Source organism: Thermobia domestica, chromosome 9 (genome assembly GCF_964235325.1).
Source record: "Thermobia domestica chromosome 9, izTheDome1.hap1.1, whole genome shotgun sequence".
NCBI lineage: Eukaryota > Metazoa > Arthropoda > Insecta > Zygentoma > Lepismatidae > Thermobia > Thermobia domestica.
This window is the reverse complement of record NC_137462.1, coordinates 247,266,274-247,288,253: the sequence shown is the minus strand read 5'-3', so window position 1 is coordinate 247,288,253 and position 21,980 is coordinate 247,266,274. Positions and strand designations below refer to the sequence as shown.

Genomic DNA, 21,980 nt, shown 5'->3' with positions numbered 1-21,980 from the left:
ATAAACGTTTTAAGATAAGTAATAGGTTTATAAAGCTGTTTTACATAAGGATATAGAAGAACAAATAGAAGGATATATGAACTAGGGTTTCTACTTGTCCTGAATTAGGGAGGACATCCACAATTTTAAGAAAAAATGTAGCGTCCCGAATTACACGTAAGAGCGACTCATTATATGATAGAACGTCAAATTATTCAGAACACAAAATATGCGACAAAAATTATTAGTAAAATAAATTTCTCGTGTTGGAAGCAAGAAATATAGACACTAGCATTAAGGAACACACTAAGGCCACTGAAGACAATGGTATTAGGATTATCGAAATATTTGTACGAGTCTAAAAGCATTCTATTAAAGACGTTAAACCTTCTACACATGATCTCTTATACACTGAGTGCTCACTGAACTGCGACCACCTACCTAATACTTTGTTACTAGCTTCTAACGGATGGTGACAGACTGGTAAATGAACTTATGTGTAATATTGATTTTGAATATTACGTATACTTTCAATTCAATGATTTAAGTTCTTTTCAGGTACACAGCAACACAATTAACGATTTTAGGCAACAGTACGTTGTTAAAGCAGCAAGACATTAAAAAGTCTAAAGATTTAAAAGAATTTTGTTTCAACCAGCACCTGAAAAACAGATCTGTTGATAGCTGCAGGATTAGGAAGTTGAAATAACAGCAGCAATAAATAGTACTAAGCACCAAACGTAAAAATTATGCACAAAATACGTAGAGTAACGTACAATGTAAATTTTCTCTGCCTGTCCAAGACCTTATTGTATGCAAATAAAAATGAATGTAAGGATGGTTGATATACAGCGTGCCCCACAAAAAAGCAGGAAATTTGGATTTTCTACAATAAGAGCGATTGTATGTGCAATAATGTGTTATGAGCAGTTGTATAGTTTTGTGCTGTTCCTTGTCCTTTTCAAGCAAGAGCATCCGACATGGAGACTGAAGAAATGCAGGGACATTTTGCCACAATTCTTCAGTGCAATAAGTAAAAATCAGTTTTCCGATGTTGAGTCAGTACTAAAGAGGGGTCACCTGCTGCAAAAGTGCGAAAGCGAGGATCTGGCATGACTTGTCAAATCGCGACGCCAACAAAACGAAAAGTGTTGGAGCTTGCTGTGACAACAGAAAAACAAAACAGCAGACACAGAAGCCAGCGTGAAATTGCTCGTGAACTACACATATCTAAAGGTTCAGTGTTTCGCATTATTAAAGCATCCGCGTTGAAGTGCTACAGAAAAATAAAGTGCAATGTTCTTACTGAAGCACACCAGGCAGTTCGAGAAGTGAAATGTGCGGCTCTGATACGTTTCAACGAACACGATAAGTGGAAACAAGTGTGGTTTTCTGATGAAGCATGTTTCTCTCTCCATGCTCCGCTAAACCGGCAAAATAAACTAATTTACCGTGCTGTTCACGTGAAAACAAACATTTCCGAGAAAGATCTAATGGTGGAATATGATAAGCAACAGCTATCAATTATGTGCTACGGTGCGGTCTCTTGGCATGGCAAAACAGAATTACGATTCATTGAAGGTGACGCACCAGGTCAAGGATGTCTACCAAGATACAGGAGAAAGAAGAAAACAGTGAACCAGGTGGTGAATAGAGACGAGATGTGCACCCAGATGTTCCAAGACAGTTATGGGTGATCACGAATGGACATGGAAACAAGACGGTGCGAAGGCCCATACAGCAATCGATACTGTGACATGGATAAGAATTAATACTCCTGACTTCATCGAACCTAACGACTGGCCGTCTAAAAGTCCAGATCTCAACGTGATGGATTATTGCATTTGGGGTATACTGCTACAGAAGGTTCAAGCACACAGGAGAGACATCACAAACATTGATGGCCTGAAAGCTGTACTGACAGACGCCTGGACAACGTTACACTTCAAACTATCCAGAATGCCACCGGAAATTGGTTACAACGTCTACGCCGCTGTGTGGAAGCCGCAGGAAATCATTTTGAGCACTTGCATTGATTATGAACATTCAAGTGACAGTGTCAGTAAAATATAAACGAAAATGTGTGTGTCCACCTCATATTACAGAATCTACAATAAATTTCCTGCTTTTTTGTGGGACACCCTGTATAACTTCCCATAGACCCATGCCCCGAGTTTGGTTACTTTTGGAACATAAGTGGACCCTGGCCTAACTTAGGCTTTCAGCACATTTTCAGCGAGTAGGGTGGAAAGGGATGACATGGAAAAATAATCGAAAACAACCAATAATAGTGTCCAATCCATAGTTTTCGGGGTTGCTGAATGAAGAGTCATATTCCCAATGTTGTTTAACTCCAAACTCGTGCCCCATCAACACTGAAGGGATAAGGGTGGAATGAGGAGGTGACGTAAACACAATCGAAAACGACCCATACTAGTGTCCGATCCATCTCTCAGTTTTAATGGTCGCTGAGATTCATATTTACACTCCCGATGCCGTTTAAGGCGAAATTAATCCCCGGCATGTAGGAGTGGGATGTGGGGTAAAAAATAATCGAAAACCACCGATATTAGTATTCAATCCATACTTTTTAGGGTCAGTTAATGAATAGACCCCCCTCGAAGCCCTTTAATTCCAAATTCAACCCCAATGCGATCCTAAAAGAAGGGGTTCAGATATTTTCCATAAACGTATTCTCTCGATGCAAAGAACGGACATTTCAGCTACTTTTGAGCAAAAATAAAATAGTAATCTGCATCACAATTACAAGAATATACCACCTGAGAAAGGTGATCACGCTTTCCTTAACAATGCTGCGTATTGTGTGCATCGACAAGCCCTATATTGCAAATTTCATCTCGATATCCCCAACGGCTGAAGAAAACGAAAATAACATTTAGTATCAGTAAACCATCCCTTTCCCTCCACCCGTACGATAAAGAACTTACTGAATATGTGCAAGTTTATTCGATATTTTTACTCCATGTATTAAAAACTCCCCATACAAGAAATTTTGTGACTACGTCGAACTTTTTTTTTTGTTTGTTTGTTTCAAATCTTTAATCCTATCACCGACATCTTCAATTTACCTCACATCCCTTCCAAATTTCAAAACTTGTGGAAAGGAATGATATATTTAAATTCTGAAACGAAAGTAAGTTTCTAATTTAACGTGTCACAATTATGCCTTTTAGGCTAAAAGAGGTTCAGACAATTAACCAAAGTAAAAAAAGATACCAATATCGATAGTAAAATACCGGCCGACGACTTAGACTGCGGTCACATTGAGAATTCGTACAAAATTTGATCGTGGGAATTCTCACGAGTTACATAAATTAATTTATGTTCAGAGACAATGTTACATTATTTTCGTTTTATTCATATGATTGTTTATATTTTTATGATTTTAAAAACAGAAGCCTTTCTACATTAGTGATATTTTTGCTGTTATTATTGTTCGTACAGTTATTATTTATCTCATTATTATTATTATTATTATTATATACGGTATGTCCGGCAAGTATCAGGATTAGTTTGTTCCGAAGTCGGAATGGCGGGACGTGGTAGACGGAATGGCAGGGAAGTGAGGTAACCGCCGACAGTAGGTTCCAAGACGCTGGAGTGAGCAGAGTATGATTGTAGCAACTGTGTGTGTCTGCCGTCGTCGAAACCTCGGGAAAGTGACATGTGGGCCAGTGCTATGCGATCATGTTCTGATTCAAACTGCACAAAACTTCTACAGAAAATGTACTATAATTTGGTGAGGCTTATCAGGATCATGTCATGTCATGTACAATGGTGTTCATGTGGCACAAAATGTTCAAAGATGGCCGTGAAACGGTTGAAAATGATGAACGCGCTGGACGTCTCTCACCAAGCTGAAATGAAGACAATATGGCGAATATGCGGGAACAGTTGAAAGCAGACGTCGGCTCAGTGTGCACTTGATTGCTGACGCAGTAAATTTACCGAAAACTATTGTGCACGAGATAATCACAGAAAAGTTGAACATGAGAAAAATGTGCGCGCCCACTTGTGCCCTAAGTGTTGACTGATGATCAGAAGGCACGGCATGTGGCTGTTGCTACAGAAATGGTTGCACGTTTGGAACAGGATCCAAAATTGTTTAGACAAATGTTATCTCTGGTGACGAAACGTGGATCTTCGAGTATGCTCCAGAAACAAAGCAAAAAAGTGGACTGGCACACAAAGCAGTCTCCAAAACCGAAGAAAGCTCCAATGAGCAAGTAGAGCGTCTAATCCAGGCTCTTATGTTTTTCGACGCGAAGGAGTAGTGCACAGGGAGTTTGTAGCTGCCGGACAGACAGTCTCCGGTACGTTTTACGCAGCAGTGTTCCGCCATTTGAAGGATCGCGTTCACTGAATGCGGCCGGAGATCGCCGACCAATGGACACTCCATCATGACAATACGCCCAGTTACACATCGTAACGCTACCGCAGCCACCTCACAGTCCCGACCTGGCCCCATCTGACTTTTTTCTGTTTCCAGCATCAAGAGGGCCTTGAAGGAGGGCGTTTCGACACGAATGACGCGGTGGCTCAACAGTGTTCCGGTTCCCGAGTTCCAGGAGGTGTATCAAAGTTGGAAAAGGCGCTGGCAGCGCAGTATTAATGCCCAAGGGGCCTATTTTGAAGACTTCTAGTTCATTATACATATATGTCAATAAATGTGTTTCATATGAGACCAGTCACGATACTTTCCGGTTACACCTTATAGGTTGCTGGAACAGTAATCACTTATCTTTTGAAACCGGTAGTCGTAACTTGACAACTGATTATAAACGAGGTACGAAACAACGTATCTTCATGTGCAACGATTGAAAACAAACACGGAGGTTAAATTTCCATTTCTCCATATCTGAAGAATGAAATTTACTAAATTCGTGCAAGGTAATAAGATATCGCTATTCTGTGTACCATAGTACTTACATATTATAATATTACAGTATATCATAGTATTAGGGATTCCTTAATTAAAAATGACAGGTAATAATGAACTTTGCTGAAGCCCGGCCTTTATCATGTTATTTTGATTAAAACATGTATCCTAAGAAGCAGAGGCATTCAACTATATCCCAAATATATATATATATATCACGATCCATCAAATTAGGGAGATGAAAATTGGCATATAAACTCTTCATCAAATGTAAATGACACTGTGTTTCGGCGTACACGAAAATGGAAGATAAAAAAGAAGGAAGATGGAAGGGAGATATTTCTATTCTCTACCCATAAAGAGGAAATAAATATTGTATGTCAGCTTTCTACCATGAAACGGCTAAGCTCTCCCCCTAGTATACTGGCTACCGCGTGCATATTTCACTAGTATGACTAAGGAGAACTAATGCTAAAATGGCCAGTTACAACGATTTTAGATAGAAATATATCCTCTACTGTCATACACCGCTGCACGATTTTGCTTTTGTAGTTAATTATGAAATAATACGGAACCTAATTCTCTACATTCTTTTTATCACTTATTAATACACAACAAGTATACTAAGAAATAATCAAACTTTCCTGCTTACCTGACCGAGAGCGGGAAGTCTCTGGAGAAGGAGATGGAATACTTGAGGTGGAAGAGTTTGCTGCAAAACCTGCAACAACTGCTGAGGTTGTCCGCAAACAGCAACAGCGTTTCCAAGATGCTCTACACCAGTTTCCAAATCACCCTGAGCCAACAGTTCTTCACCGAGCTGTACCTGAAACACATGAATGATATACTTTAGAGGCAGAAAATTTTCATTACATGTAATATAAATGATACAAAAGGCAAAAATAATTGGAGAAGTAAGTTTCTTTATTTTAAAAGTAAACTGCAACAAATTGCTTTCGTTTGATGTACGTTGAGTATGTAAGGTTTCTGCAGAGCAAAGCACACACATTATAAGCAAGCTCTAAAAGGACAGGATACATCCAATTAGCTGAAAATACACGGTTCAACTCCATTGTCGTACATATTGCAAACAGGAAAAAAAAAAAAAAAAAATCATCTTTACCGGAGTATTTAGTTTAACATGCGAAGAACGTAAGTAAGCCTTATAAACAGGGCTGGCAAAAACCATGTTTTTCATTTAAATAATTTGCTCTATGTATTTATATCACACATGGACAGAAATAAGTGTTCCGCCTTGGTGTTATTATGCAACAGCTACACCAAGGCGAAGGGGTCACATAAGCTTAAACTGGAATTCAAACCGCTTCTCGGCTTACATCCGAGAGAAATCGTCCTCCATCTGAACTAGAAACCGGGACTAATTGGCTACAAATGCGATACGTCTGCCGACTCACTCACGAAGGACTCCTGATAAAAAAAAATACGTTTTACTGATCTTTACATACTTGTTAATATAATTGTCAAGAGTCATTTCAGAAGGACAAAAAGATAAACAGTTGCGCAAGTGAAACCATTATACAGAATTACATATGGACACTTTCAAAATACTGCAGAGTACAGAAGAACTAATTTAGTCCAAGTTAGTTCACTACGACTTTTATTACTACAAGTTAAAGAAATAGAACGACTTAATTTGCATATCAGTAAGAAAAATGAATAAAAGCATGAATTATAATTACATGGGCGCATGGGAAGATAATCCAAATTAACAAAAAATTGGGTATTTATCAATAAATCCTCACTTGGAAAGTTTAAACACTTTTTTGACGTTTCGGAACTCACAGCTGGTTCCTTCCTCAGTGGCAAGGTGAAAAGAATTAAAACGGAAAGGAGATAAAAGGAATACAACAAGGAATACATACCACTAAATAAAGATAACGTACAAAATGGATCCAGAAAATGAGCAGAGCAGAGTGAAAAAAGGAATGAACTGAATCAAAGAAAACGCGGTGTCTATGTTACGTCACTGTTGCCAGATTCAAAGTATGCATCAAAGGTAGGTACCCAAGTTCGATCAATGTTGCCAGTATCAAGGTTCAATGTAGGTTTGTATTTATGAATAAAGAAAGATTCTTTAATTTCCCGTTTTTTGTTTCTGCCGAACCTATTACCATAACCTGTTTTATATTGTGTTAATGTTGTTTTAAATGGAGTTCGAAACCCGACATGCCTTCTTCTTGGGACTTTTTTGATTTTCTAACATGTTCTTTAACACGCGTGTTAATATTACGTTTCGTTTGGCCAATATATGAGAAGTCACATTCGCATTGGACGCGGTAAATACCTGACTTACTTAACGGATCAACAAAGTAGCTTTTAAATCCAGTGAGATGTTTTTGTAAACTTTTGGGGGGAATACTTGAAGCAGATATGTTATGCTTTGCAAGTATACGTTGAAATTTTGTTGAAAATAAGGAATTCCAATCCAAGTTTTTGACTCTGGAAGTTACAGTTTTGGGGACTTGCAACGATCTACGTGTTGATTAAACCATTTTTGTAAAATACACAGCATATAACCGTTTTCTTGTCCTACTTTATATAAAAACTTTATTTCTTCATTAAGATCTTTTTGACGGTCATAAATTAATAATGCACTACGAAAGAAGTTCTTCCAAATATTGGCCTTGTACAGTGGCGGATGAGCTGACTGTTAATGTATGTAAGTAGTGCCTGCATTAGGTTTTAGATATACTTTTGTTATAAATTTAATTTGTGATCAGGTAATCAATAAGTCTGAAAATGGAAGACAGTTATCAGATTCGCGTTCAAGGGTGAACTTCAGCCTAGGATGTTGATTGTTGAATTGTTCAAATATTTGTGCAAGTGTATTTTCGTCACAAACAAGTTGTACAATGTCATTAGCATAACGATAATATCTAATATATTTAAAAGTATCCTGCCGTAAAATAGAATTTTCAATCTGATTTAAAACAATGTTGGACAATATTTGGGATAATGTGTTACCCATGGCTAAGCCATCATTCTGAGAAAAGTAATTATCTTCAAATTGGAATATATTGGTTGTTAAGCAAAGTGGTATGGACGGATACATATAAACAACGTCTATAAAAGCAAGTAAAATGGTACTGGCATTTATAAATGATGATAATTGTTGCTTAACGTCCAGACTATTTTTCACAACATATTTGAAACCACTATTGTAACTGCGAGTTTTTTTTTTTTTTTTTATATAACCATTTAGATAGTAAATAAGCTGGATAATTGAAGCCTGATATGATCGGGCGAAGGGGAATGTCGGGCTTGTGCACCTTTGGAAGATTATAAATAATGGGAAGACTAGATGCATGTATTCTTATCATATATTTTTTCGATGTCAGTTAAATGTAGAGAAGAATCAATCGTCGACTGTAACTTCTTAATAACCTGTGGCAATGGATTACGGGGATGTGAAACAAAATTACATTTTTCTGCTATTTTTAAAATACCGGAAGCATATCTTTGTTTTGACATAACAACATATTGGTTTCCTTGATCAGCCTTTAAACACCAGATCTCATGTTTATTAAGAAATTTCCTAAAGTGTAATAAGCCCTTGTACATATCTGGATTCTTCATGTGGACCTACCTTTTTGTGCGAGTATAAAAAAGTATTGATATTAGCCAAGCATTCCTTTCTAATAGATTGCGCCGAATGAAAAAATGAAATGAAATCTTTGAGTTTTACGTCCCACGGTTATGCCGGTTAGGCTAAAGGAGACGGTGATTATGAGTAATGAATGAAATGAAGAAAGTGGGAGGAAACGGGAGAACCCCGAGAAAACCCACGCACACGGTGTTTGTCCACCACAAAGTTCACTTGGCGGGAGCAGGGTTTGAACCCGGGACCCCATGTACCAGAGGTGAACGCTCTACCACTCAGCCACCGCGGCCCTGCGCCGAATGAATATCAGGTGCAAGGTCTATGGCTTTTCCTACTGAACAAATTATCTCCTCCAGTGGAATGGAAAGCAGAAGGCAACTAAATTTTAAACCTAACCTGAAAATCTGATAGAATTTCTTAATTATATCAATATCAGTAAGATTAACAAATAATTCTGCAGATGAACCAGAATCAATTTTTGTTAGTTTGCGTTTATTGAAAACAAGGGTAGCACCTAAACGAGTGATTTTCTTTTTTAAGGGTACAAATTTAATTTTGTACTCCATTCGTAGTGTAGCATGTGATCTGTTCTGTAAAATATGTGCGTATAGCGGGTCACTACGAAAAGTTAAAGACATCCACATTTGATAGCAGTCATTATTAAGCCCGTTTATTAAAAGGTATTTTAACCTAATAATCTGAGTTAGTGCTCTTCTCTGTGCATTGTAAACAATATTGCGCAAAGACTGATTAAAGTCAAATACTTTCCATTTTAAAAAGTTTGGAGAAATAGAGTGAATCTTTCATGACTTTAAAAACATTAAGTCAAGAATTTAATCCTTGCACTTTCAAATGAGCGCCAATCCAACATTTTTGGTGGAAAAAGATTATAATTGCATAGGCGCATAGGGGGATAATCTAAATCAACAAAAAATTGGCTACTTACCAATGACTCCTCCTTTGGAAAGTTTAAACACTTCTTTGACGTTTCGGAACTCACGGCTGGTTCAAAAAAGGTTGAGTTTTGCTTAACAACAAATATATTCCAATTTGAAGATAATTACTTCTCTCAGAATGATGGCTTAGCCAAGGGTAACACATTATCCCAAATATTGTACAACACTGTTTTAAATCAGATTGAAACTTCTATTTTACGGCAGGATACTTTTAAATATATTAGATATTATCGTTATGCTGATGACATTTTACTACTTGTTCGTGACGAAAATACACTTGCACAAATATTTGAACAATTCAACAATCAGCATCCTAGGCTGAAGTTCACCCTTGAACGCGAATCTGATAACTGTCTTCCATTTTTAGACTTATTGATTACCCGATCACAAATTAAATTTATAACAAAAGTATATCGAAAACCTAATGCAGGCACTACTTACATACATCAACAGTCAGCTCATTCGCCACTGTACAAGGCCAATATTTAGAAGAACTTCTTTCGCAGAGCATTATTAATTTGTGACCGTCAAAAAGATCTTAATGAAGAAATACAGTTTTTATATAAAATAAGATAAGAAAACGGTTATAAGCTGTGTATTTTACAAAAATGGTTTAATCAAACACGTAGATCGTTGCAAGTCCCCAAAACGGTTTTCCACAACTATCCACAAAAATTCAACGTATACTTGCAAAGCATAACATATCTGCTTCAAGTATTCCCCCCAAAAGTTTACAAAAACATCTCACTGGATTTAAAAGCTACTTTGTTGATCCGTTAAGTAAGTCAGGTATTTACCGCGTCCAATGCGAATATGACTCCTCATATATCGGCCAAACAAAACGCAATATTAACATATTCATAAATACAAACCTGCATTGAACCTTGATACTGGTAACATTGATCGAACTTGGGTACCTACCTTTGATGCATATTTTGAATCTGGCAACAGTGACGTAACATAGACACCGCGTTTTCTTTCAGTTCATTCCTTTTTTCACTCTGCTCTGTTCACCTCAGGATCTACTCTGTACGTTGCTTTCATTTAGTGGTATGTATTCCTTTTATCTCCTTTCCGTTTTAATCCTTTTCACCTTGGCACTGAGGAAGGAACCAGCTGTGAGTTCCGAAACGTCAAAAAAGTGTTTAAACTTTCCAAGGGAGGGTTCATTGGTAAGTAGCCAATTTTTTGTTAATAAAGGTAGGAATTCTTTGAGTCCACTTTGTCTCAAACCCATTTATACATAAATTGATATCAAAGATACTTCTGATTTCAATAAATGCCTCTCGTGGGGTTTGTATGATCCCTCCCCCCTCAAAAAAAAGTACGGCATTTTGATGTATTTTATCAATAGTAAACATTATTAAAGTGAAGCATATTTAGAATTTTCCTTTGATTGCAGCATAACAATAATAATAAACTATAAAAAAAAGTCACAAAAGAAACATTCATAAACTTATATATAAAAGTTGCTTTGGTAGTATAATCTCTTTGAGTAATGAATGGGGAATTTAGGTCTGAATATAATACGAATAATATACGGGACTGAATCGTGATAACCCACAAATGTGTGTTCATCAAGATTTTACGAACACTTACACTTTTACGAACATTTTTCGTTCTTTTGGTTTAAACCATTTTTTTAAAGAAAGAAAGAAAGAAAAAAAACAGCTGGTTTAAACCAGCCAACCCTGCTTGTAAATAATGAACATTTGGATTCTGCCACAAACCGAATCCCGGAATATTTATATGTAAAGTGAAAAGTGTTTTCAGATCAATTTGTCGATAATCCCATACTGCATTTTGTATATAAAATAATAATAATACGAGGGTCATTCGGAAAGTAAAGAACGTTTGTGTATAAACACTTTAATAACTGATATACAAAGGCGAAATTTATGTTACATACTATGTGATACTTAAGTTACTTTTCGACATAGTCGCCCTGTAAATTTAAACACTTGTCATACCGTGGTACAAGTTTTTCTATGCCTTCGGCATACACAGTTGCCGCCAAACTGTTGAACCAATCACTAACAGCTTCCTTAAGTTCATCATCACTGCCGTAGTGGCTTCCACCCAAAAACTATTTCAGGAAAGAATTCGTGCAGCCCATCAATAGTGAATCGCCTATTCTCTTGAATTTTCCGCTCAATTCTTCCTTTGTGTTCGTCAGTCACAACAGAAGGCCGGCCCGAGCGTTCCTCATCGTGCACATTCGTCCGTCCGCCATTAAACATAATGCACCACTTACGAACTGATGCTTCATTCATTACATTTCCATACACCTCAGTGATTTGTCTATAAATTTTCAATCGGACGCACTTTTCTTGCATTCAAAAATCTTATCACACCATGAACCTCACACTTGGCGGGATCAGTAATTGTATCGCACATTTTACAGTCGCACAGCGAAGCAATAACGGACCGTAGCGGATCGCAGCTGGTGCCAGACTGAAGCTAAAGCATGCCCAGGTCAATAGTCCAGCGACAGCGGGGATGGGGGAACACGCGCACGCGCTAGCGCAAAACGTTCTTTACTTTCCGAATGACCCTCGTAATAATAAAAGCCCTGAAAGTGAAAGCTAATTTCAATTCAACGGTAAGTTCACGTAGCCATTCCAATTCAACGAAACTTACTTTGGGTCAAAATTACACAAATTTCAATTTCGAACCATTCGACTGTATGTGTATTATCTCGTGTGGAGCTAGGGTTGAGCGATATCCGGATAGGTATTTCCAAAATAGAGATTTAAAAATCACAGTATTGAAAATATTAAGTATTCTTTAGAGAAGTGAAGAAATAAAATAATTCGTTAGACTCCATACCTGTCACATTTCAGACCTACTGGTGAGATAGCAGTTACCCCTAAAGATTGTTAATATTCGGAGATATTTATACAAATTTTATTGACTTTTTTTTTTTTTTATTTTAATAATCCAACCTGTTTATTTCTCGACACGCACAAGATTTATTCAAAGCTTTTAAGAAAACCAGCCTACTAGAGAAAGTCAAATGAACTGAATGCCAGGCGAACGTCAGACTTCGCAAAAATCGCATTATGTATCATTTAAAAGGAAAACTTATACCTATTACTATACTTTGATGGCGTAGTCCAGATAAATTCAGGCAGGCAAAGAAAAAATCTTACCTTGATAACTTTAGATGTTAATGAAGTTTACAAATGTAAAATATTCAGAACAAAGTAAGAAATTCGTATATTTTTGTTTTGTTCATAAAAATTTCTGACCCGAGATAGTGGTCGCCAAAGATGGCGCCATTTCTTAATGCGAACTGCTTTATTTCTTGAACGGTTCAACTCACTTTGTTGCCTTTTGTTTTATTTGAAAGATAAGCTATTGATTAAAATGATATTCTCAGTTTCGAAATATCTGTACGAATTCTTATGCTGTAAACAACTTTATATATATATATATATATATATATATATATATATATATATATATATATATATATATATATATATTATATATATATATATATACGGGAGACAAAAAAAATTAAAAACCCTCCATAAAGGACACGTAAGTTTGGCCCCCCACTGCACAACACGTGTTGCGGTTGCGAATCATTTCTTGTTTTCAATGTGTCATGTGGACCTTCCTCTTCCGTCAGCAGTAACCAGTTCACCTGTAAGTGTCGTGGTGTGAAAGTGGTGCGGTAAAATGGGCGACCTGACACTTCCAAAGATGCATGATCGTTGGTGCTCGTCTTGTTGGAGCTTCAGTTGCAACAGTGGTGAACATTGTGAGGGTATCGAAAGGCACTGAGTCCAATGTCACGAGGGCATACACAATTCATGGGGAAATGACGTCTGCAAAGCACAACAGTGGTCGAAAGACAATCCTGCCAGATAGGGACCGGAGGGCATTAAAACGGATTGTAGCAGTTAAAAAGACCACTGCAATGAAAATTACGTCTGAACTCAATTCCGGCCTATAGAACCCAGTTTCATCGAAAACAGTACAGAACCCGGTTTCATTGACGGGAACTTCATAAAATGAAAATTCATGGCAGGGCCGCTATCGCCAAACCCCTGGTCGCGAAGAGGAGTATCCAGTGGCGCAAGGACCACAAGGCGTGAACTCATAACCAGTGGAAACACGTAATGTGGTCCGATGAATCGACCTTCACCTTCTTCCCAACAACCGGTCGTGTTTACGTATGAACACCGTCGCAGGCCTATGATACAGACTGTCTGCTCCCAACTGTAAAGCATGGGGATGGTTCTGTTACAGTATGGGCAGTGATATCGTGGTTTTCTGCAGGTCCCATCATAGCCCTGCATGGAATGATGAATGCTAAGGCGTATGAAGCCATTTTGGGGGACCAGGTTCTACCCATGACTCAAATATTGTTCCCTGATGATGATGGCATCTAGCAAGATGATTTGGCACCCTGTCACGCTGCAAAAACGGTAAAATCATGGTTTGAGGAGTATGACCAGGAGCCATCACACCTCCCCTGGGTCCCACAATCACCAGATCTGAACATCATTGAGCCATTGTGGTCTGAGTTAGAAATGCGTGTTCGGTCTCATTACCCTCCACCAGCATCCCTTAAGGAGATGGAGCATGTTTTGGAGGAACAATGGTGCAAAATTGCACACACCATGATTCAGGAGCTGAATACGTCCATTCCACGTCGGATCCAATCTATTTTGAACGCAAAAGGAGGCCCCACACCATACTAGGTGTGATTTTCACACTTTTGCAAACGTTTTAAGATTTTTTTGTCCAACCCCTGTATATATCTATCTATATATACTTTCATTTTTGAGTTGAACAGGATTTATGAACAACTGAAACTTTTGCCATACATTAAATCAGTTTCCGTTACTACATTCTCACATATTGGTTTCATGAAATCAAAAGCCATTTGAAATCAAAAGTAATTGGGTGCACATGGAATGTGGTGAAAAAAGGAACACCGGAATAATTGTCAGAACCTGCACCTTTTCAATGTAGGATTCATACGACTCAACAGCTACACTGAAGTTTGATATAAATTCTGGGAAAGTTGCGTAAGTTTCTATTGGTTCATTTTCTTCTGCAGAGAAATTTTTTTACTTTGAAGAATTTGGTCAGTTTTAATTTGGTTTACTCACTCACAGGTGCAGTAATTTCGCTTTGCCTTCTTGATGCGTACAGCTTCAGAATTGTCGTTACCGATCATGGTTTCTTATTAGGACTAGTATCAACCTCTAACTGACTAATCAGGGGAGCATAAATAATTCTTCTGCAGCTTTAGGATCTTTATGACCTACATAATGAGAGACTTATTCTTCTTCAGTTAATGACATTGTTGATATTATGTCAACACATTTAGAACATAGAAAATCATGACTGTAAACATCTTCACTTGGAAACAAGAAACCTTCAGAAACTTGTTTTTCTATATAATACAGGGTTTGTATATAAAATTAGTATCAAATAGTTTCAATACGAACACAGACGATGCAAGTGGAACGGAGGTTTGCTGAATCTGCGTATCACATTTAGAAACTTTAAAGAATTAATAATTGTATTTTTGCAACGTATTTGGACTTGAAGAAAGTGTCAAAATAATACCAAAATAATTATCCAGTAAGAAATCAGTAAGACTCAGTTGTGAAAACTACTTTTCCTTTTAATCTATAAGAACGGTGAACAACTCAATCATAACAGTTGTGTTCGCTGTTGCCATAACGGAGAATAAGTGATCTAGTGAGAAGATAACACCCCCCCCCCCCAGGCAAGTCACGTGAAGAACAAAATAAAGCTACGCTCTATGCTAATGCAATTTCACTTATATTAACAAAAGAGGCAAAGTTTCAAATTCAGCGATTAAAAAAAAAAATTCAGAAAGAGAGAAAAGACCCTAGGCGAGTCACTTCGGTCGGAGACGTCATGAGATTCACCTCGCGCAACCTACTTTTCTTAAAGACGAGTGTTAAAAAAACATTAGTAACTAAGGCGTTTATAAAGTGTCAATTTAAGGTCAGCTTTTTACAGTTTATTATCTTTCAACATTATCATCACTAGTGGAAATATAATTTCTCTAAAGATTTTAATTCGTAGCGGAACTATTGTTTGTTTCTAGGTTATTCTTAATGGAACATCAGTTATCGTAATGTTTTTTTATAGTTAAACACCAGTAAATGATAAGTTCTAAGTCCAACCGACCTTTGTTTCAAAAGTGACAACTGCAAAAACGGCAAGTTGAAGTGATACTGAAACTAAAACATGTTCAATCCGTAAAGTCTCTAAGTGGCAAATTTTGGGGGTATGAATAAGCTAAGCACAATTTCTTTCTACTTCTACTGCCAGCGACTTCATCACCACTGAAACCATAACGCCAAACAGTATCAGTTTCTCCTTCGATCAGATCTTTGCCGGTCGGACATACAGATGAGAGGATGTAAGACTATCCACATGGTTGCTCAAAGTCTGCCAAAAAGAACAGCTCTCGGGAAAATATTGTCGATATGCCACGCCGATTTCTCTCTACAGCTAAATAACATAGGAAATACTGTGTGTATCATCACAAGACAGAAATGATTGCCTTTCGGAGCTACGGGTCCATGGTTCGATCCCAGGCATTGTGAGTTTGTTGCAAACAATACTGGTGTTTGAGACTTCTTCGCATTTCCTCCCATATTCTCATTCCACAAATTCTTTCATAATCATTCGTCTGATCTTTAGACTAAAGGGCAAAATCGTACAACGTTAAACTAAAATTTAATTTCATCTCCATTTCAATCCCTAGACCTAATCAACATTCAATACATGTAGTCAGGAGCAAGTATTCTCCCTCTATTCTCGCTAACGATACTGAGGCTGCAGTAAATGAGAAATGATACAATAATCCTCTACAAACAATTCATGACTTATATATCAATTCCACGACAATCAAAAAACTTTTACAGACTCTACTGATCAGGTATATTCCATTTGCTTTAGGCATATCAGCTATTTTAATAATCTCTGCATATACAAATTACAAAAGAGCGAGGTATGTTTTATCAAGACCGGAGGCTCTAAATTCAGTCTTATAATTTCTCGACTTGACTCCAGGTAATAAGATTTACTATCTTAAAGAAAACACACGCCAACTTTTATCAAAACCGGGAACTTTTACAAAAGTTACTGTGAAACGGATAGACACAAATGCATTTTTGCCTTATACGTCGGATGGCAGAAGCTCGCATTAAACAAAGATAGCAGCTACAACATGAACTTACCTCCTGCAAGAAAAACCTCTGAACTGCTTCATGGTCCTTTAGGTCTGGTAACTTAGTTGTAGTCGACCTTGCAGCAGCTGCTGCTTTCCTGGCTCTTCTCTCTGTGAAAATACACGATAAATGTTTACTTAAATTCACTGTAAGACCATAATCAAGTACGGTAATTCTAAATCATACCTTGATAAATTTTCATTTTTTAATTATTTATTTATATAATTAATTAATTTTATTTAGGATATCGCACTTAAACTACGAACAACTATTCTCTCAATACTAAAAGCCCTATATACGTTTGTCTTAATTTGCAACCAGAACGGTTTGAATATTAACCTTCTCTGTCGTTCCCGTATAATACCGGTAGTTGGAAATCCTGTCTCTTTGGATATCATTGAAACATTTCTATTAAATTGTCATAGTTAAAAAATGCCAATGGATGTGGACACATTGTTGTCACAGTTTTGTCCGACACTATCTCTACCGGTAAAGCTTGACAACTTTCCGTAAAAAAAAAAAAAAAAAAAAAAAAACTATGGACATCACTTAGCCTAAAGACGAGAGGACACTTCTCTAACGAGAGGACAATCATCCTGACTTCTCTGTCCCACAAAAAAACTAAGAAAAACTTTCAAGTATTTTCTGCCTATGATGTTAAAAAGAAAAATATACAATCAAAACCTACTTCTCTTCTATCTGGAAGAAATGAGAATCACTCACCCCAGTAAGCTATCATTCAAGCTTATTAATGGCTAAACTAAAATTTCAACTTAAACCTGGTCATCACTCTGACCCAAGGAAATCACTTAAGTTATTCCTTGCTCTAGCTATTACTTAAGCTAGTATCTAATTATGTCTAAGGATTTCTTAAAAAAAAAATTTTTAAGGGAAGATTCTATAGCCACCACTCTGGCTCCAGCCTCCGTCTTCGGTCATCACTTACATCGATCCCTAAGATAGAAAGTAAAAAATCTCAAGGGTGAGGCGGACCTTCGACATACATCAAACACACTCTAGCAGCCTTTAGCATCCGACCTGCTAAAAACGCCGAGAGGCTTCCCTATTATATGGTTTGAGACCCTTCCCTTTTTAAGTTTACAGATTTTATTTTCGCTTAAAAATCCAAAAAAATTTGAGGATAGACGATGCGTCTCAAGCCTCTGTAATTTTCCATCAAGTCAGTATGAAAAAATTTTGAGGGTAGAGGCACGAGACGTCCAGAATTTGCTGTATAGATTTTGACTGCGATCCAACATAAAATTCCAAAATTAGTGGTGCGGATTCCACTTTAGAAAATAAGCCCTGTCTCATATAGCCTTGCTACTGATGCAAAGCTGTAATCAAACTAAACAAACTAATTTTATACGTTTCGAACAATCTTGGACTGCAGGATAAATTTGGCTCCAACTTTTTTTTTTTTTTTAAATATTTTTAGATATGGGGCGTTCAGAGCACAAGGGAGCCAAGTCCATTCTCAGAAAGGTTCACTTTTACTCAGCAAACGTAGTATCTTCGTAGCCAAGAGTACAAAATAAATGAAACAGAAACCACGTGAAAGGGTGAGCTACAGTTTCATATGACAACCGCTAGACAAGGGCGTTGACGGAACGGGGGTAAGGAGGGCTAACTTCCCCACCCCCCTGTTCATAAATTTAAGATATTAACATTATATTGGGTACGCTGCAGCGTGGGAATGATTAACAAGTCAAGCTGCGAATACCATAGTCAATGATGCATAATTATGTTAAATAAACGCAGGATGTATCAAAAAGAATACACCGAAGGAAAATGTCATGCCTCCACAACCACGAATCTGAAATGAAAGAAAGAAAAACTACGTGTCAAGCTGCACTCTTAGAGTTTTATATGATTGCCGTTAGAGAGAGGCGTCCATTTAGAGGTCATCTGCCCCCTACCCAGAATTTCAGATTTTGGGAGCAGTAATGCAGATTTACAAAACCTTTTGCTGAACAAAGTCCAACAGAAAAAGTGTGAAATCCTTACACCGAATAAATACGGATTTTGATCAGTTAAGATCCATTTCCATTGGCCGTAAGGAGCTATAGGCCTATATTGCTCTTTTGTATGTTTTGACCCAAAGATTCCAAAGATGGCTTTATTTTCGAGTTTCAGGCCTGCTTACAATTCTGGAAACTGTGCCTAAGCAACTTTCCAGTCTTGATCATCTGTATTTTCTCCGAATTTGTTCAATGTAAGGACCTCAAACTTGTTTTGTTTGACTTTGCTTATCAGAAGTTTTCTAAAACTCCTTTACTGCCCTCAAAATCTGAAATTCAAAGTAAAGGTAGGAGCAACTGCCCTCCTGCGCCATTGTCTAGCGGCTGTCATATGAAACTCTTGACTACGCAGATATTATGTTTTGAAATAGAATTCATTTCCTGCGCAAAACTGAACCTTATTGAAAATGGACTTGGATCCATTGTACTCTGAACGGCCCAAATATTACTTTTCTCAGGGCTCATAGTGGTTTGGTCTCTTGAAAATAGTTGAAAAGTGACCAAAAGCATACGAAAAAGTGACCAAAATCTCATCATGCCCCTTTTTCCCTTTGACAATTTCTCCATCACCTCTCTCTTTGTTGTTTTGTTTAATCTTTTCTTCTTTTTGAGCTTCCTCCTTTCTTAGGTTTTCTAAGTATGCTTTGTAGTTACGGTAAGCAGATTTGGCAGATGTAAGAAGCTTCTGAGTAAGTGGAACCAGTTCTGGCCTATTTCTGAATTTCTTCATCCCAGACATTATATTTAACTTAGCATTGAGAGTTCTAAAAGCCATAAAATATACAAATTCATCACCTACTCTTAAGAAGAACATATAAGCATAACACAAGACGAACATGATGACCACACAAACATACACTCAGAACGTTGAGCGAAGCCTTAACTATTACGAAAGAAAACTAAAAGTCTATTATGATAGAAGAAAGAATAAGACACAGAAAGATTTTCAACCCCACCTTGAGAGCTTAAGCATCCACCAACCATCCACTGTGCTTTAGAAAGAATAAAAGCTGAAGTGAGAATAAAACTGACTGTTTCACATGTGGCAGCAAGTACTGAAGCTTTCAGAAGACTAATGAGTAACAAGTTTCTGCCTTTTTCCATTTATTTTTATCACAATTTTCTTAGAAAACTGCCAATGCAAAACATAAATCACACGAAAAAGTCACTTTACCTCCCAAAAAAGTAACTTTTAGGGACAAATTTGAAAAAAAGTAACTCGCTATGAGCCCCGCTTTTCTTCAACAAATTATTGACTTAAAAAACAACCAATTACATACATAGGCTTGCAGAAAATATTCTAAAGTCAGCACAACATGAAGTGTACTATTATTATTTTAAAATAAATTTATTAGCATCAGTGTCCTGAAAATAGTAATCAAATTTTGCAACTAAAATCCTACTCGCCTCTACGAAACGCGATCTTAGCCCCTAAGGACATAATTAGGAAACTTTCAGAAGCTAACTCCGAAAGGACTTGTTTTGGGACTAAAATAACAGCACGAGCATACTTCTGGTAAAATTCTAGCCTTAAAACATGTAACTTGACTCACTTTGCATTTGAAATTCCGAATACCAATCAAAGATGGACGCCATGATGCTTGATAGCACCATCTGATGTGTCAAACCACATCCTAGTTTCATCATTCTCCCCCAATCACTTTTAAACACACAAGAATGGTAAAGATTTTTGTTTCACCATGTAAACTCTTCTTCTAGCACAATTTATTTATTTAAAATGAACCAAAATATCAGAATGAACAACAACTAGCTGGTGTAGCCAAATTTGTAAATATACTTAATATTGATAATAATAATTTTAAAAAAATCCTGGTTGTAGTCGTCAAATTTGTAAACGCTAAAAAGTTATTATGTTTTAACACCAAAGTAAATAGTATCCTGGCTGAACTAAGCCAAATTTGTAAATTCGTGGGTTTCTTGCGGTTGTTTCTTTGCACAGTTACTTATATTCAATGTTTCTCGTTTCTATGGAAATGGATCCTAGCTTGGATCATCAAATTTGTAAAAACTATTTTCTCGGTTTTAATTCAACGCATTCTGACTTTTTCCAGAGTCCTACTAAAATAGCAACCGCTTGTGAAGAATCTATAAGGCATTACTTTATTATTTATACTAGACCTTCATAATATTGTAATTTAATTGTTTTATAAGACTGAATTAGACTGTTCCATTTTATGATAGCGATCTCATTTATTGTTTTCAGGTAACAACGTACACAAAAAAGGATTTTACATTATGAATAATATAGATAACAGCAAATATCATCTGATTTGATAAAAAAAATATATAATACTCAATTATACGATAGTTTTATACGATTTCTATTATTTACATATCTCATTTTTAGAACAAGAGTTTCAAAATATATTCTTTGCATAGTGAAATAAAATTATACATGTTTATATTGCTTGTTTCCATTTAGAAAGAAAAAAAAATCTTACTTCTCTGATTAAAGTACCTCATTGCAGTATCACATGCAACGAACTTTGATATTTATTCCAGACTGATCTAGAAGAATCTAACCGTAAATAAATAAATAAAAGGCACATTATACTTCTCCTCCTTCAACAACATTCTATTTCATGACTCCTCATGAACTTTAATTAAAAATTGAGCTGTCTTATCAAATATATTGGTTTACATGAGCAATAATATATCCTCTATTATATTCCACAATCATATTCCTTTTCAATCTCAGTATTAGAAGGAAGTAGTGGCAGATATGAGGCATCACTCTACATGGCCATAACATTGAATTACTCAATTCAGCTACAAAACCAAAAATGATGAAATAATGGAATATGAACTATATAAAATGAACATGCATGCACTAATAAATAATAATAAATAATAATAATAATAATAATAATAATAATAATAATAATAAAAAGAATCCTACCAGACAGCATCTTAAAGTTAATTCGTAACACACATCTTTTGTTGTGGGGAGAATAATAATAATAATAATAGAAACAAAAAAACGAAGTTTCAAAAGAGATGAAGTGCCAAAGAAAGAAAGAAAGAAAAAAATCATATCTATTTAGCACAACAGATCAGTCTCTCATAAATACGTAAGTGCAACAAGCTGATGCCGTAAGTATATCTACAAATGAGGTAATTATTATTTAACTGGACGTCATCAACCAGATCCTAATAAAAATATATATGCTTAAGTTCCTTACTTTAATCTACTTCTGGACTTCTCGTGCTTATGTCTAAGATTTTAATCATTTCAAAATGAGGAAA

The 21,980-nt window shown here is 36.6% G+C and overlaps 1 protein-coding gene across 1 annotated transcript in view; it reads right to left on the bottom strand.

The window, feature by feature from the left end:
- Nucleotides 1-5,531: 5,531 nt before the first annotated feature.
- The window catches only part of LOC145660662 (mitochondrial import receptor subunit TOM20 homolog B-like), a gene marked incomplete at its 3' end in the record, with an annotated part of 28,449 nt that continues 12,000 nt past the window's right edge, over nt 5,532-21,980 (bottom strand). The window contains 2 exon segments of the mRNA XM_081725979.1: nt 5,532-5,705; nt 16,702-16,802. Of these exon segments, the coding sequence (XP_081582105.1) occupies nt 5,532-5,705; nt 16,702-16,802 (275 nt within the window).